Below are 15,996 nucleotides of genomic sequence, written 5' to 3' on the forward strand. Positions count from 1 at the left end.
CAAAGTTCTGGGCATGAAGCTGATGGGCCTGGGAGCAAAAAGAGATAGCAGCAGGCTTTCTGTCCTTTGGGTATAGGATAGAGCTGGAGGACCATGTCCTGGGGTGGAGTGAGGCATTGACCTACACATATTGTGACTTCAGGGATTGGGAGAAAGTAGCTCTTCTTCTCCAAAGATTTCCTAGATACCTCCTGAAATGTTTGCAAGTAGTTATTCATTTTTGTTGCATAAATATCCTCTTTTGAAATGCAAACACTCCTGGAATGGGATCTGGGGGTAGAGAAGAAGGGATATTATCTTGCCTTCATGTGAATTCAAATTGCTTTTCTCTTTCACACCTGAGTTCAGTCACACTGAAGTATTGAAGGATTTTAGTTAAAGAAAGAAAAGGAGAAGGAGACAGAGATGGAGAGATCAGAGAGACGTGCAGAGACATGGGGAGGTGTGTGTGTGTGCGCGGGGAGAGAGAGACAGAGAGAGAGAGAGAGGGAGAGAGATGAGAGAGTCACAGATATAAGAGAGATAGAAAAGGAGAAATAGAAATAAGAGAGATAGAGAGAGAATGTGAATATATTTTGCAACAACTACTACTCCAGAGGTGTTAGGAACCTGCCAAAGGTAGGTAGAAGCAGGCAGCTTGAGGACAATGAAAATTTGAGTAATAATCAGCCAAGTAAGCAGTGGAGGAAATTAAGATGGGAGGGTACCAAGTACATATTCTGCCATTTTGTTTTCCCTGTCCCTTCCCTCTTCTCAGAGACCAGCTGGGAAGAAGAGTCATATTTCCAGAAAGGAAAATAGATAGAGGTGGGGGTAAGGGGAGTTGGATCCAAGATTTGAACTCTTCATCTTGGAGAGATTCACAGTTGGAAGGGCATAGGAAGAAGACTCACTTGCCCTTTGATCCTGTAAGAGCTCATATGTTTGAGAGGCTACAATGGCCTCCTTACTTGTCCTTGTGGTGAGGGCAGGTATCTGAGAGAAGCTTCAGAAGGACAAGCCCAGCTATGAGCCCCGAAACTGTCTATAGAAGTATTGTAGGTTCTTTGTTGTTATGTGTTGTTCAGTCATTTTTTTCAGTCATGTCCAAGTCTTTGTGGCCCCATTTGGGGTTTTCTTGGCAAAGGTTTGCCATTTCCTTCTCCAGTTCATTTTATAGATGAGGAAACTGAGGCAAACATTATGAAGTGACTTACCCAAGGTCATACAGCTAGTGTCGGAGGCCAGATTTGAACTCAGGAAGATGAGTCTTTCTGACTGTAGGCCCAGCACTATCCACTGTGCCACCTAGCTGCTCCTTCTTATTGCATACTATGAACCATCTACAGGAGGGGCTCTATTTTTTTTTAAGCACAGAGACTTTCTTACTCTTCTTTTTTTAGTTCCAAATTTTCTCCTTCTTTTCCCCTCCCCCATCCAATGAGAAGTCAAGAAAAACAAACCCTATAACAAACATGTATAGCCATGGTAAAGAAGCATTTCTTAACCTGAGGTCCACAGACAATCTCACCCTTCCCAGGCATCCAGGGGAGAGTTCAGGAGGCCCATGAATTTGGATGAAAAAAAATTAACATCTTTATTTTCATTCATCTTTAATTGAAATTTGACATTTCCTTAAATTATGCACTAAAAAAAATCATATGGAGAAGCGGTCCATAGACTCCCCAGACTCCCAAGGGGGTCCATGACATACAAGAAGGTTAAGAGTCTCTGCTTTAAAGGTAATATTCACTACAGCCTTACACCACCAAATATCCTTTCCTCGCCTTTACCAAATTGTCCTGTGAGTAGAATGATGGGATTGTTGTATCTCCCTCCGTCATCATTGGCAAAGGAAAAGGGAGAAAACAGAGGTTCCCCACCCCTTGGGCTAAAGTATTGTGAAAAAAATTTAAAATGTCTATGAAAATGAAATGGGTTATCATCTTGATGCTTGTTATACTTTGAAGAAAGCTTACTAATTACAAAGGCTTTCAGGGTCCATGCTCACTCTTATAAAAAAGTGAGATCACATTTATTTCCAGCAAAAGCCTTACAGTATTACTAGCTCCCAGCCCTGCTCTAATAGACTTACAGAGAATTTCTTTAAAAAGAATTTATGGCTCTTTTGTCTTTATGGTGTCTTTATTTCCAAATATATCTCTACCCCCTTTCCTAGTAAGTGAGCCAATCCTGGTATGAAAGAATTAAAAAATAAAAAGGGAAAGCAACTCAGCAAAACCAAGCAGTATATGAACTGAGTCTGATTTTATATTGAATTCTGAATTGTGGAAGAATTATACTAGAACTGGATACTAAGCGATCTTACATACATGTCCCAAAAATCTTAGTGCGGTTGTGAGCTTTAATGGTTTAACTGTTGCCAAAGCTTTTGGGGCATCCTGTGCACACACACACACACACACACACACACACACACACTACCGGATAAGGTTTTACAAAAACTAATTATTATCCTTGTTTGACTTCTATCTTTATTTTACTATTATCAGTAAACAAACTCCATTGAATTCTGGAATGTAAGGGAGACAGTGATTTTCCATGAGGAACTTGTAATAGGTAACACAAGCAGAATTACAAGCTCTTCCCTCATGCAATCTAATGTGACATTTTCTTTGTTTCTCCTTAGGAGAATTTATTGATTGTTCAATTATTTACCTGGGAAAGGGTAACCATGCAAGGTTCATGCTAGATAAAAAACACAAAGACAACCCCTGCCTTGTAAATTCATCATGTGGACCCAGGATTCCTGGGGGTTCTCTTATTTAGTGAAGAGCAGTCACTGAAATCAGCAGATATTAAATATATAAAAAGAGGCTAATTTATATTATCAAGGGATTTTGGGTTTAAATGGCTGGCTGGCTGGCTGGATTGATGGATAGAATGATAAATAGAGTATTTATTCAATGGTTACCAAGTGCCATATACACCATGCCAGGGGTAGGGAACCTGCAGCCCCAAGGCCACTATGCTAAGAACTGGGAATATAGATACGAACAAGCAAGACAGTCCTTACCCTCAAGGAGCTTATGGAAAGGGGAGTTACAAATAGGGGAAGAGTGCCAGCTAGATGGCATGACTGTTGTGTGGTTGTGGTTTGCCCTTCATTCTCAAAGAGGACCATGACATCAGGGAAATGATGCCGTGATTGCAGTTGACTTTGATTTGAGTGAGGGAGGGCTGTGCAAGGTCACCAGCTTCCCTTTCTCCTCCAGAGCCATCTGGGTCCAGTGGCCAGATATAGATCAGGATGACTAGAGATGGCCTAGTATGCAGTGGGAGACCTTGGCCCTTTTAAGCTAAGGTCTTTCCAGGTTTTCACTTTGAGTGAGGCAACATCCATTCAGTGAATAGGCCTCTTTAAGTAGTGAGTCAAGGGATGGCCCCTTTAATCCAAAGAAAAAAAAATCAAACTGGGAGGGGAAGCCCCTCAGGATTGCTGGCCAAAAGAAAAACAGCTACTATTTACATTCATTCTGAGCCAGGCAGGCCAAAAAATAGCCAGTAAGTGGTACTTGGGCAGGGACCTATTGTTGTCCAATCCATGAGATCAGAGTTTCCCTTCCTTTCCCCTCCTCTTCCCTCCCCTCCCTTCTTCTCCCCTCCTTTCCCCTTCTCTGTGGATATTCTGCCCAAAGGAGGGTAACTTTTGATGGCCAAAAACCACCTAGTTAACTTAGGGTTTACTGGCTAAATTTCTTTCTCAAAGACCTAACCTTAAACCCAGTTCACTCTGGATCTCTTGGATGGCATGGCTGTAAAATTTCCTAGGAGTGTAGCAGAGGACTAGAATTGAAAAAGATGATTCCAAAGTTGTCCTATCAAAGGCTGGGGTGTCTCTGGGGGCAAAATTCCATTCTCAGATTAATGACCCAAATAGTAGAATGAAGTAGAGAATATAGACACAAAGCCTCTTTTAGTAATATGTTTCTTTTTTTCACTTGTTTTATGTTTTATGCTGTATTTGAGAAACCTCACAGTTACCTTTTTCTTTTGGTTTCTGTTTTTTGTTTTTGTTTTTTTTAGCAGATGGCCCATACCTTCAAATATTAGAACAACCTAAACAGGTAAGAAGATAAAAGGTGGGTTGGGAACTTTTAATGCTTAATAGAAACAGAATGGTGGATCAGTAACTGTAATATAAAATTTTTAAAAATGTTTTATTGATGCTTATTTTTTTGCATTCCAGTGATCCCTTTCCTCAACAGAAGCATTCTCTTGAATAAAAGAAATAGAATGCTAAAGTTTAAAGTGCTTGAGAAAATTTCATTCTGGAAATAATTTTTTTTTAAAAAAATATTTTTAAAGTAAGAATTTAATGATCACCAGCTATCACATTTCAATATACAAAGAAGAATAAAATAGAGGATTATATAAAAAACTAAATTTTCATTAAAATGCCTTTTAAAATATATCAAATAGTATACTAATAAATTGCCCTATTGTGTCCCTTTCTGTACTTTTTTGGTATTTAAAAAAAGTTTTATTGACGCTCTTTTTATTTTTTTGCATTTCTATCATGACTCCCTAACTTATTCCTCCCTAGTGGAGGACCTCCTTTGAAACAAAAATGTATAATTGAGGAGGATAAATTAATATATTGGCCATATCTCAAAATACATATCACATTTTGTATCTCTAATCCATCCCTTCTATGCCGAAACGTACCTACTTTCTTTTCATTGAACCCCTGATGCCTCAATGGCACCAGGTCACAATTCTACCGTGTTTAATTACATGATACTTGACTACATAGACCATCTTCACAAGACTGAAAATTAAATGAAATACTTGATGTAAATATAAGCTATATCAAACTGCCTACCATTTTCAGAAGAGGGGAGGGGAGAGAGGGAGAATATTTGGAACTTAAAATCTTGTAAAAATCAATTTTCTTCAGATATAACTGGGGGAAAATAGAATGCTATTAAAAAAAAAGAAAGAAAAGAAAGAAAATCCTTGATTAAGTTGAGAGTAGTAAAAAACCTTTAACCACCTTTCTAGGGGTATGCTAGATATCCTGTTGTGTTCCGTACTCTATTTTCTTTCTCTTTTTATCTGCCCCTCATATGCTTTGCCACAGTGACCTCATACAGCATGTTATTAGTTCCCCAAAGACTCTGCTTCTTTTGGGTAATCTTTAAACATCTATCTAGTGGCTTGACATGTAAGTAGTTCTCCTAGCCTATTAAGCTGAGGAAATCCAGACTTTGTTGCAAATGAAATTAAGCAGAAAATGGATTTTTGTTCATTGAAATAAATTTAAGTATTTTTAAAAATGAAGTTAAGCAAGAGATTTTTGTTAAAAAATCATTTTAAAATGAAGTTAGGAGTTTTATATATAGTAGTTTATAATGTTATATATACTTTTATGTATTCATATGCTTAATAATATATTTAACTATGTGTTTAATAATGTATTTATAATAATACTTATTATATATACTTTTTATGTATTCATAATAAAATAACTGTTAAAGAATCTGTCTCTCAAAATGCATACAGAAAATGTGAATGTTTGTGCATTACCAGAAAAGGTTATTGTACTTTACTAAAACAATTCATTCCCTCTGGTGGAATCTTGACCTCTGGTGCCTTTCATGGAAGACCAGAAATTCTTGAATATACAACTGCCTACGACGTGTCCATTACTCATGTTGATGTGATTTGTTAATTCCTGTCTTGAGTGAAAGTAACAATCATCTGTATAAGGAGGTTGTATCAAACCAAACCTCTCCACAGGATGATCGTTGCCTTGGCTTTGAGGTTGATTACTCATTTTAAGCTAATGGAATGACTACTGTGAACACTGTAGATTGCCAAACTTTTCATTGCAGAGGAACAGTATCAAAAATTTCATCAAAATCATGAGTTTTGGGGTTTTTTTTCCTTCTTTGAACAAATAGAGGAGCACTAGGATTTGTCACATTGAAGTTAGAGACTCATTTGTTTTTGGAAGGAAGCAGAATCGTAGAGTGTCAAAGCTGAAAAGACCCTCAGAGGTCATCGGGCCTAAGCTCTTGTTTTACAGATAACTTAGGATACAGTGAGAATTTGTTAGGCTCCTCTTTGTCCTTAAGACTACAATTAAGATTTAAAGAAAACCAACTTTAGTTGTTATTGAAAAATAATATTGTTAATGTGGGGTAGAGCATTAGGCTTAGAAACAGGAAGACTCATCAGGCCTAGGCTCTTGTTTTACAGATAATTTAGGATACGGTGACAATTTGTTAGATTTCTCTTTGTCCTTAAGGCTGCAATTAAGATTTAAAGAAAAGAGACTTTATTTTTCATTGAAAAATAATTTTGTTAATGTGGGATAGAGCATTGGGCTTGGAAATAGGAAGACTCATCTTTGTGAGTTCAAATATGGCCTCAGACATTTACTAGCTGTGTGACCTTGGGCAAGTCACTTAACCCTGTTTGCCTCAGTTTCCTCTTCTGTCAAATGAGCTGGAGAAGGAAATGGCAAACCACTCCAATAACTTTGCCAAGAAAATCTCAAATCAGGTTACAAAGAATTGGATATGACTGAAAAATGACTGAATTGGGACCATATTCATTTATAAATGAACCTTCTCTTCCCCCTTGCACCCCAACCAGTATCTAAAAGAAACAGTGATCCATGATAAAGAATTGTTGCCTAGAAAGTTTTTTGCTTTATTCTTGGGCATCTTCACCTTGGATTTTTTTTCAAATGTTCATGGGGTGTCATTTCATCAATATACAACACGTATTCTGAGAATATTAATTTCTGCTGTCTGGCATTATTTATGGTGCTTTTCTAGTATCACTAAATATTAATTTAAATTGTTTAAATTGACTTGTATGCATGTGAATCTTTGTCTTCTTGGCTACCCAGTTCTTGAGACTGAATGGTAAGAGCTTGCTTGTTGCTTTTGTGGTTTATAGGTTTCTTTTTGATTTTTTTTTAAAAAGTAAGTTACAAACACTTTTCTACAAGGAGCAGTTGTGGTTTTGGAACAGTTCTCATCTTTAGTGATTAGTGTATCTCTAGAAACTCTGAAATCCTAAATAGGAAACCAAAGAGAGTGGGGAGCACAAATAGTTTTTTCAGTCTCTTCCATTTAAAGGTTATGATCTTGGAAGAAGATGGAGTGAGCAGCAACAAGATTGTTTATCTGGACTATAGCTTATAATTCTGCAGTGATCTCTTATCAAGGAATGGAGAGTATCTCAGGAAGGCAGGGAAAGACACATTTGTCAGGAGATCCACCAACCTGATATAGAAGACTTTTATTGAAGATTTAAGTGGTATGGAGACAAAAATCCCTGCCACAGGGGGACATATAACATCAGAAAATGAAGGATGTGAAGCACAATTACTATAAGAAAGATGGAAAAATAATGGAGGTGTGCTTAATAAGTCACAGTAGAAAATAATAAGAAAGAAGATCCTGAACAGGAATAAATAATTCTTGGGTATGACTAAAATTGAAGTGAATATGAAATTTTAATTCACTCCAGTACTTTAAAGATATGTAATTTTGTCAGTGAGTTATCCCCTCACCTATATAGATCATGACCTTTCTCTGATTTAGACTTTCACTATTTCCAGTTTTATAATTAGAGTGGAAGAGGATATTTCTCTATGGATTTTCTATGATTTTTCTCAATCATTCCATCAGTCTTTGAGAATTGTTGTGGCTAAATTTTAAAAAAAAATCATTATTTCGCTTTTTAAAAAACAATATTGTCACTCTTTAAGGACGCTCACTCATCCCGTAAGTCCTACCTCATAACAAATAAATACACTCTAGCAAAACAAATCAACCTATTGACCATGTCCAAAAGTGTGTGTCTTGGTCCACACCTTTATTCCACTGCCTCTCTGTTGAGAAACAGAAATCATGTTTCATCATCCATCTTTTGAAGTCATTCGTCACCGTGTTGATCAGCATTCTGAAGGCTTTCAGTGTGGTTTTCCTTTATATTATTATGGTCATTGTGTAAATTCTTCGCCTAGTACTGTTTATTTTGTTCTGTATTGCTTCGTATTCATCTTCCCACGTTTCTGTGAATTCTGCTTACTTAAGGCTCAATAAGATTTCATGATATTTGCATGCTTCAGTTTGTTTAGCCATTCCCCAGTCGATGACTATCCGTCTTTCCCTTCAGTTCCTTGCTACTATAAAAAGTGTTGTTATACATTTTTTGGAGGGGGAAGGCAGGGCAATCAGGGTTAAGTGACTTGCCCAAGGTCACACAGCTAGTGTGTCAAGTGTCTGGAGCCAGATTTGAACTCAGGTCCTTCTGACTCCAGGGTCAGTGCTCTACTCACTGTGCCACCTAGCTGCCCCTATTGTTATATATTTTTAAACAATATATGGGACTTTTCTCTTTTCCCTGACCCTCTTGGTGTTGAAGCCTGTTAGTGGTCTTCTTTGGTCAAAGAGTATGTGCTATTTGTGACTTTGGTTGTAGTTCCTAATTGCTTTTCAGATTGTTGGAATAGTTCACAGCTCCATGAACAGTGCCTTAATATACCTGTCCTCCAACATTTCCCATTTCCATCTTTTTCATGTTTGTTCATCTGATGAGTGAAAAATACAATCTCAGAAATGATTTAATTTTCATTCCTCTTAGTGGGTTTGTAGCATACACTCATATGGTTATTGATACATCTTTTCTTGAAAACTACCTGTTTAATGTCTCTTTGTCATTTAGCTATTGGGAATGACTCTAATTCTTATATATTCATATCCACTTCCTATAGATACTGGATTCCAAGTCTTTGTCAGAGTTATTAGCTGCTAGACCTTTCCACATGCCTGAAAACTCATTCATTCTGCAGCCAACCTACTAATAAACCTTTGAACTTAACTGGGCTGATCCTCAGACAAACCAAGTCCATACTTGAAGCCTTTCCATTTGGTAGAACGTGACAGAACTGTTGTTTTTCTTGGCATTGTCTTCAAGAACCCAGGGTCATCTCTGCATATAAGATATGATTAAAAGATAAAATATGATACATGAGGAGATAGAATCTGATCATAATTTCATGGCATAGATTTAATATCTAAGGCAGTGGCAGTGGAAATCTATGCAGGAGTCAAAATATACATACCTAATAAAAGGGGTAGGTGAATTAAGAAGATGTGAAGCTTTATGAAATCCATGAACTGTAGAGTAGAAAGTTAGTGTAGGGCACTTGAGTGCCTAAAAGGACAGCTCCTAGTCATGTTGTTATTGGAGTATTGCACAGCCACCCTGGACAGATGGAGGGTATAGATAATGCTTTTTAAAATATTTTTAAAATATCAAGAATTTTCATTACATAAATTTTCATGTTTTAAAAGTATATTGATCAGTTTTGCTGATTCAATTCAATTCAACTTTTTTTTCTTAAAAATATTCTTTGTTGTATGGAGGGAGATGATGCAGAGGAAAATTTAGGTGATATAGGAACAAAATATACCAATAAAATGTGTTGGGTTTTTTTTAATGAAAAAAAACCAGGGATTTTTTTCTGTGTGACCATTCCCTCCAGTGGCTCACATTGAAAGCTTTCACAATTTTGTATTCATAATTATGTTTGGCTTAAAAAGGGGGCGTGGGATAACTTTCTGGTGAAGAATCCCTTCACACATAGCTATGTTGGCCTTCAGACATAGGCCTGTCCCTGGGGCTGTACTTGGATCTCATCCAGCGTAGAAGGTCTTGCCACAGCTTGTATTCCAGTGGCACGGCCTTGGAGACCCAGGGTAACTTGCATGTTGATTAACCACTGGAGAACTTTAGTGCAAGGGGATGCTTTCTCAATACCAGTCTTAAAACAGGTCATAAAACCTGCACATTGTAAAGGTAAGTGGTGTGGGAGAGTGGAAAGAGGTTCACATTAAGCTACCTAGGCATTTAATAAAAAAATATGTTACTTCGGTAACAGTAATACCTTTGGTGAAGTCTTGACTTTCTGTAGTAATAATTTCAATGCTCAGAAAGTAGCAGACTTATTCTCTGGATTCAATTCTGACCACAAAGGAAGACCTGATTGGTGTTGTGGAAAACATGGAGATCTTGGGAGAAAGATGCTATCATTGAGAGGAGCAACCTGTGTGGAGAAGGGGCTCATACTCTCCACCAACACCAACACTCAGACCACCAGTGGAGCAGGCAAGCCAACCAGGATGAAGGAGCAAGACACCCTGAGGGAAAGACATAGGGTAGCATGTGCTAGATGAGTGATGCCATTACCAGCCTCTCAGACTCAGGGGGAAAAAGCCCAGGACTCTGTATCTGGGTATCCTGGAATAGCAGCACCCCTCAGACCCTTAGCCCTACTTCCTGGCTGGCCCCCACAACCTATATCAAGAGGCGTAATCCTTGTGGAGAAGTCCTATATCCCCACCAACATCAGTTGCCAAGGATGAGCAGGTTAAACCCAGGAACTCTGGGAATAGCAGCACATCCCTAATCACCAACCCTTCTTCTAGCCCAGTCACCGAGGAATTGTCCCAGAGGAGCAACATTTGTGAGATGTGACCCAGCAACTTCATCAGTAGGTACTTCAGCTCTACCATCAAGCCACTGAAGACCCAGAAAAGAAAGTTCTCACCACCGCTGGCCTTTAAACACCAGAAACAGTTATGATTTTTTAAATGAAAATGACATGAAAGAAAATGCATCACCATCTGCTTTCCTGCCTACCCTCAGAAACACTAGACATTTTCATCTGATTTGCAGTTGAAACCTATATGTGTTGCCTCTTGTATTAGAATATGAACTCCTTGAGAGCAGGGACTGCCTTGCTTTTCTCATTATATTCTCAATGCTTTAGCATAGTGCTTTGCGATCTAGCAAATGCTTAGTAAATACTTTTTTCATTCATTCATGTCATCCTAGACTGAGGAGCATCGAAGAGTAACGGAAAGTAATTCTGGTAGAGTCAGACATATCGCGTGGACTTTAGGAAAGCATACTTTAGAAATTCATAGTAAAGATAGACATGACCCCACAGCAAGAAACCTTCAAATTGGAGATGGCTCAGGAATGTCAGATCACTTTAGGATTTCCTAAGTATAATCATCACATCGCCTTATCAGACTTACGGATAGGTGAACAGTTATGAATAAATGATAGAGAGCAGAGTGAGGTGCAAGTGGATAATTTTGATTACATTAAATTAACAAAAAATTGTACAAATAAAACCAATGTAGCCAGATCAGAAGGAAAGCAGAAAATTGGGAAAACAGTTTCTCAGATAAAGGTCTCATCTCAAATATGTAAAAAAATTCTGTCAAATTTATAAGAATACAAGTCATTCCCCAATTGATAAATGGTCAAGTTTCTCATGCCACTATTAGGTTTATCTGCCCAAGATGATTAGGAACCTATGTGTTCTAAAATATTTATAGCAGCTCTCTTTGTGGTGGCAGAGAACTGGAAAATTGCAAGGTTGCCTGTCAATTGGGGAATGGCTGAACAATTTGTGACAGAATACTACTGGTGCTATGAGAGATGATGAGCTTGATGAGTCTTAGAAAAACATGGAAAGACTTGCACGAAATAATGGAGAGCAAAGCAAGCAGAAACCAAGAGAACACTGTATACAGTAACAGCAGTATTTTTTGTAAGAACAACTTTGAGGGATCAATTATTTTGACTATTGCAATACCCAAATTAACTACAAAGGGCCTATAAAGGAGATGTTATCTGCATCCAGAGAAGAACTGATAAATAAATAGAATATGTATAGTATAGTGTTTATATATTATGTATATATGTATATAAATACACGTATACATATATAAGATACATATTGTCTAATGATAACCATCTCTAGGGTGAGGGGGGGAAAGTTATATGATGACTCCATTATTTATTTAAGGGAAAAGCAAGTTGTACATAAATAGATTTGCAGTTTATGTGCAAAGAAAAAAAAAAACAAAACTCCAGATTAAGAGGCAGCAGTTGGTCAGTTGTACTATGCTTGAAGATGACTTTGCCTGTGATCTTGCTGACCCATTATAAATATCCATGTTAAAAAAACAAACAAAAAAAAAAAGAATGTAGGATAACATTGCTGTGGTCAACTCACACATTCCAGGCATCTTTGCATTATTCTTTGTGTTACCTTGACATTTTGATTCTTCCAAGATCATGTGTTGTGATATAGTCTCACTGAGGGAATATCAGACTTGAAGAGATAGGATTTTATGGCAATGATCACCATGGGATCATTTTAAAATATTGCTTGTTTTTTCAAATGCACATATTTAGATCTTTTCTCCCAGTCCAATTCAGTCCTCAACTCATTGTCTGTCTGAAAGCATCTGTCCAAGATACATAGCATTATGAATAGATGGAGTAACTCACTGGACTGCCTTACCAGTTGCATATCAGAATATGGACAATACATTTTTTAATCACTTTTCTCCCTTTTGGGGATTTGTCCAAGAAGGCTCCATAGTCTTGTGAGACTCAAAACAATGAGTCATCATCTTGTGAACAGAAGCTTTGAAGACTCTTGGCATCAATAGGGAATTCTTTTGTTAGGTCCCTGCACAGGATATTTCTATGACACAGATGTTCACCTTGGGTAAGTGTATTTCTCCTTGTTCTATACCTCATCAGATATCGGTACTCAATTGATTATTGAACAAAGTTAACCTCATGATCACATCTTTTACAGAATCTTTGTATAAGGTGCTTTAAGCACTAATCCAATGTGCTTAATGTAATAAGGCACCTTGACTGAGCAGGAGCCTTTCTTCAAAAGCAGTACTTTGTTTCATTGAGGCAGATTTTAATTATTCAGTCATTTTTCAGTTGTGTCTGACTCTCCATGACCCCATTTGGGTTTTTTTTTTTTGGCAAGATACTAGAGTGGTTTGCCATTTCTTCTCCAGCTCAAAGAACTGAAGCAAACAGGGTTAAGTGACTTGCCCAGGGTCACACAGCTAGTATGTGTCTGAGGCCGGATTTGAACTAAGGGAGATGAGTCTTCCTGACTCCAGGCCTGGCACTCTATCCACTGCAGTGCCACCTAGCAGCCCATTAAGTCAAATACTCTTTTTTAAAAGGAAGTTTTATTGCTGTTTTTATTAGTTTTTATTGATGCCACTTTCTCAATAATTTTTTTCAAGTATAGTTTGGGTCTCCATACCACAGTGAGTTTTGTGATCATAATGATGGTCATCGTCTTTTACAAAAATAATCTTTTCCCATCTCATGTCATCAAAGATCTACTCAGTGTGGTGTGTGTGTGTGTGTGTGGTGTGTGTGTGTCTCATAAAGATTTTTTTTAGAGATTAGAAATTAGACTATAGATTAATGCCTTCTTAATTGCTTTTTTTTTGTGCGGGGGATAGTGAACTATCTCTAATCTCATTATTTTGCAGTCTCCTCTGATATTTTAAAAGATACCCTAAATATTGATCCCTGAACATATTAAATGTTTGCTTTGCCTTTAGTAGGAGTTACTTCTGTATGTATTTGGCCAGGTTCAGTTTCTTAAGCACTGTTTCCTTTTATAGTATCGAGGTCATGGAATTGATATATGTGAATCTATTATTGTTACTAATGAAAATATATTACCATAACAGATTGGCAGTTCTGTTCCATTTCACATCTGTTTGGGGTCATTCTGTTTTGATTAACAAATGTCCTCAAGGTGATCCAGCTTAACTGAGTCTTGTGCCAAATTTCTTCAAGCTTCTTTTCTTCTCAATTGTTCTTTTATAATTTGTAATCTTTTACACATGAATTCACAATCCAAATTGCAGTTACCTTTGGCTGCTATAACTGTCCACTTAGCAAAAAGATTGTTGGCTCAGGAGGTTTCTGGGTCTGCTTATGTTCTCTTCACTGTGACAGCCATTTCTCAGTACTTAAACTTTTCTAGGAAAAAGTTTAAACAGGTCAGGTTGGAGCTGTTGTAACCAAATGCACTACTATCTTTTTCATCTGTATGCTTCTTTCCAATTTAGTGTTTGTTTTGAACTTTGCTCTAACCAGACAGGATCTACTGACTGTAACATAGACGATTAATTTCCTGTCTGTTTACCTACATTTATATAACACTTTAAGATTCATAAATATAGTCAACTTCATTTTTTATTATGTTCTTTGGCATTAGCTAGTTCCAATGACTTCCAACTCTCCTTTAAGTATTTGTAATGCTGTCAGATGTTGTCATTTACACAAGATCTTGTGCATCTATCCCTTTCTCTCTACTAATACAGCCAACATCCCAGTTCAGATACTTACTATTTCTTGTACGAACTCTTACAATAGCCGTCTGAAATTGTTCTCCCTCTTTCATCTATCCTCACTAAAAACCATCCTCCACATAGTTGCAAAGGTAATTGTTCTTCTGCACAGATCTGACCACATCTCTTTTTCCCCTCCTCAGACTCTGATGACTCCCTGTTAATTCTAAGATGAAATATAAGCCCTTCTACTTAAAATTAAAATCTTCCACAAACGGATCCCAACCTGCTCTTCCAGCTTGGGTTGTTATATGACATGATGATTGCTCTGTTACCAGGAGTCTATAAATTGATGGGATATCAAAGATTCAGGGGAGATTCTTGCATTAGTGAAATTTTGGAAAGCATCAGTATAGAATTGGAAAAGTTAGAAGCCATTTGGACCAATCCTTCCATTTATGCAGGAGGAATCAGAGGCCTAGGGAAGCCTTGGTCAGGATCTCACGGCAAGTAAGTGGCAAAACTGGAATTCCAGCTCTTCTTTGCTGCTTCTTTTGCAATTCCAAGTTCTATCACACCTGGATCTATTAAGACTGCCTCCCAGCTGAAGGGATGGAAAATTCAATTTGATTCAATAAACATTTATTATGTGCTTACCTGCCACCTACTATGTGCCATGCATTGTGCTAAGCTGGAGATAAAAATAATAAAGGGCAAAAGCCCTTACCCTCAAAGAGCTTACAAATCTAATGGGGAAAGATAATACACAAAAGGCAGCTGGAAAGAATAGAGATTGGTGGTGGTGGTGGGGAATCTAATTTATTCTATCTCCCCATATCTCCCTGTATTAAATCATTCTCATTCTCTGTCACTCTCTTTTAACTTCTCATACTCATACACATAAATACATAAGTACTTGTGTATTGGTTTTTTAGAATCATAGAATTTAGACTATTAGTAAAAACCTAGTTCATCCCCCCATTTTACAGATGAGGAAACAGTGCACTTACGATGGCCAGTGGATAGAGTGCTGACTTGGAGTCAAGAAGACTCATCTTCCTGAGTTCAAATCTGGCCTTAGACACCTACTAGCTGTGTGACTCTGGACAAGTCACTTAACCCTGTTTACCTCAGTTTCCTCATCCTGTAACATGAGTTGGAGAAGGAAAAGGAAATGGTAGACCTCTCCAGTATCTTTGCCAAGAAAATCCTAAATAGGGTCTGAAGAGTGGGACATGACTGAACTGATTCAACAGCAACAAACAAAAACCCAAAGTGCTTTTTAAAATTTAAGCTTGTATAGCAGCACAGGCTAAATACCTTCTTCATAGGAGTTGGAAAATGACCTTTCATATCATTGAATTTTTCTTTGTCATGTTAATTATGATCATAAATTTACACTTGAAAGAGGCCTGAGAAATCATCTAGGCTAACTCTTAATTTGACAGATGTGCTGGCTGAGGTCCAGAGAAGTTAAGTGACCTCCAGGTCACTTGTCACACTTTACTACCATGCTGATTACATTGATAAAAAAGAGTGGATCTGCTATTGATATTCAAGCCCAGCATTACAAATCCAGCATTCTTTCTACTCTCCCTGCTGTTGAAATAGAACAGTTTTCCTTTTGGAAGTTTTGGGGTTGCTTCAAGAATTCCATTAGGAGTCTACATCAAGCCTATCCCCAAGCCATCTTTTCATTCATCATGAAATGGATGGATGGATGGATGGAAAGCATTTTTTAAGCATTTACTGTATGCAAAGCTCTGGGACAATGTTAGGAGTACAAATCCAGAAGATGTAAAAGTTCTTAAGTAAGGCAGAATCT

General features: G+C 37.5%; 1 protein-coding gene across 4 annotated transcripts in view; it reads left to right on the forward strand.

The window, feature by feature from the left end:
- NFKB1 (nuclear factor kappa B subunit 1) overlaps positions 1–15,996 on the forward strand; it is a 173,330-nt gene that overhangs the window by 49,519 nt on the left and 107,815 nt on the right. For 3 of the 4 annotated variants that reach the window (XM_036763810.1, XM_036763808.1, XM_036763811.1), the window contains one exon: positions 4,027–4,067. In XM_036763810.1, coding sequence (XP_036619705.1) covers positions 4,027–4,067 — 41 coding nt within the window. The remainder of the gene's footprint in view (positions 1–4,026; positions 4,068–15,996) is intronic. The other variant, XM_036763809.1, reaches the window with a different exon arrangement.

The sequence above is a fragment of the Trichosurus vulpecula genome, chromosome 6 (genome assembly GCF_011100635.1).
Source record: "Trichosurus vulpecula isolate mTriVul1 chromosome 6, mTriVul1.pri, whole genome shotgun sequence".
NCBI lineage: Eukaryota > Metazoa > Chordata > Mammalia > Diprotodontia > Phalangeridae > Trichosurus > Trichosurus vulpecula.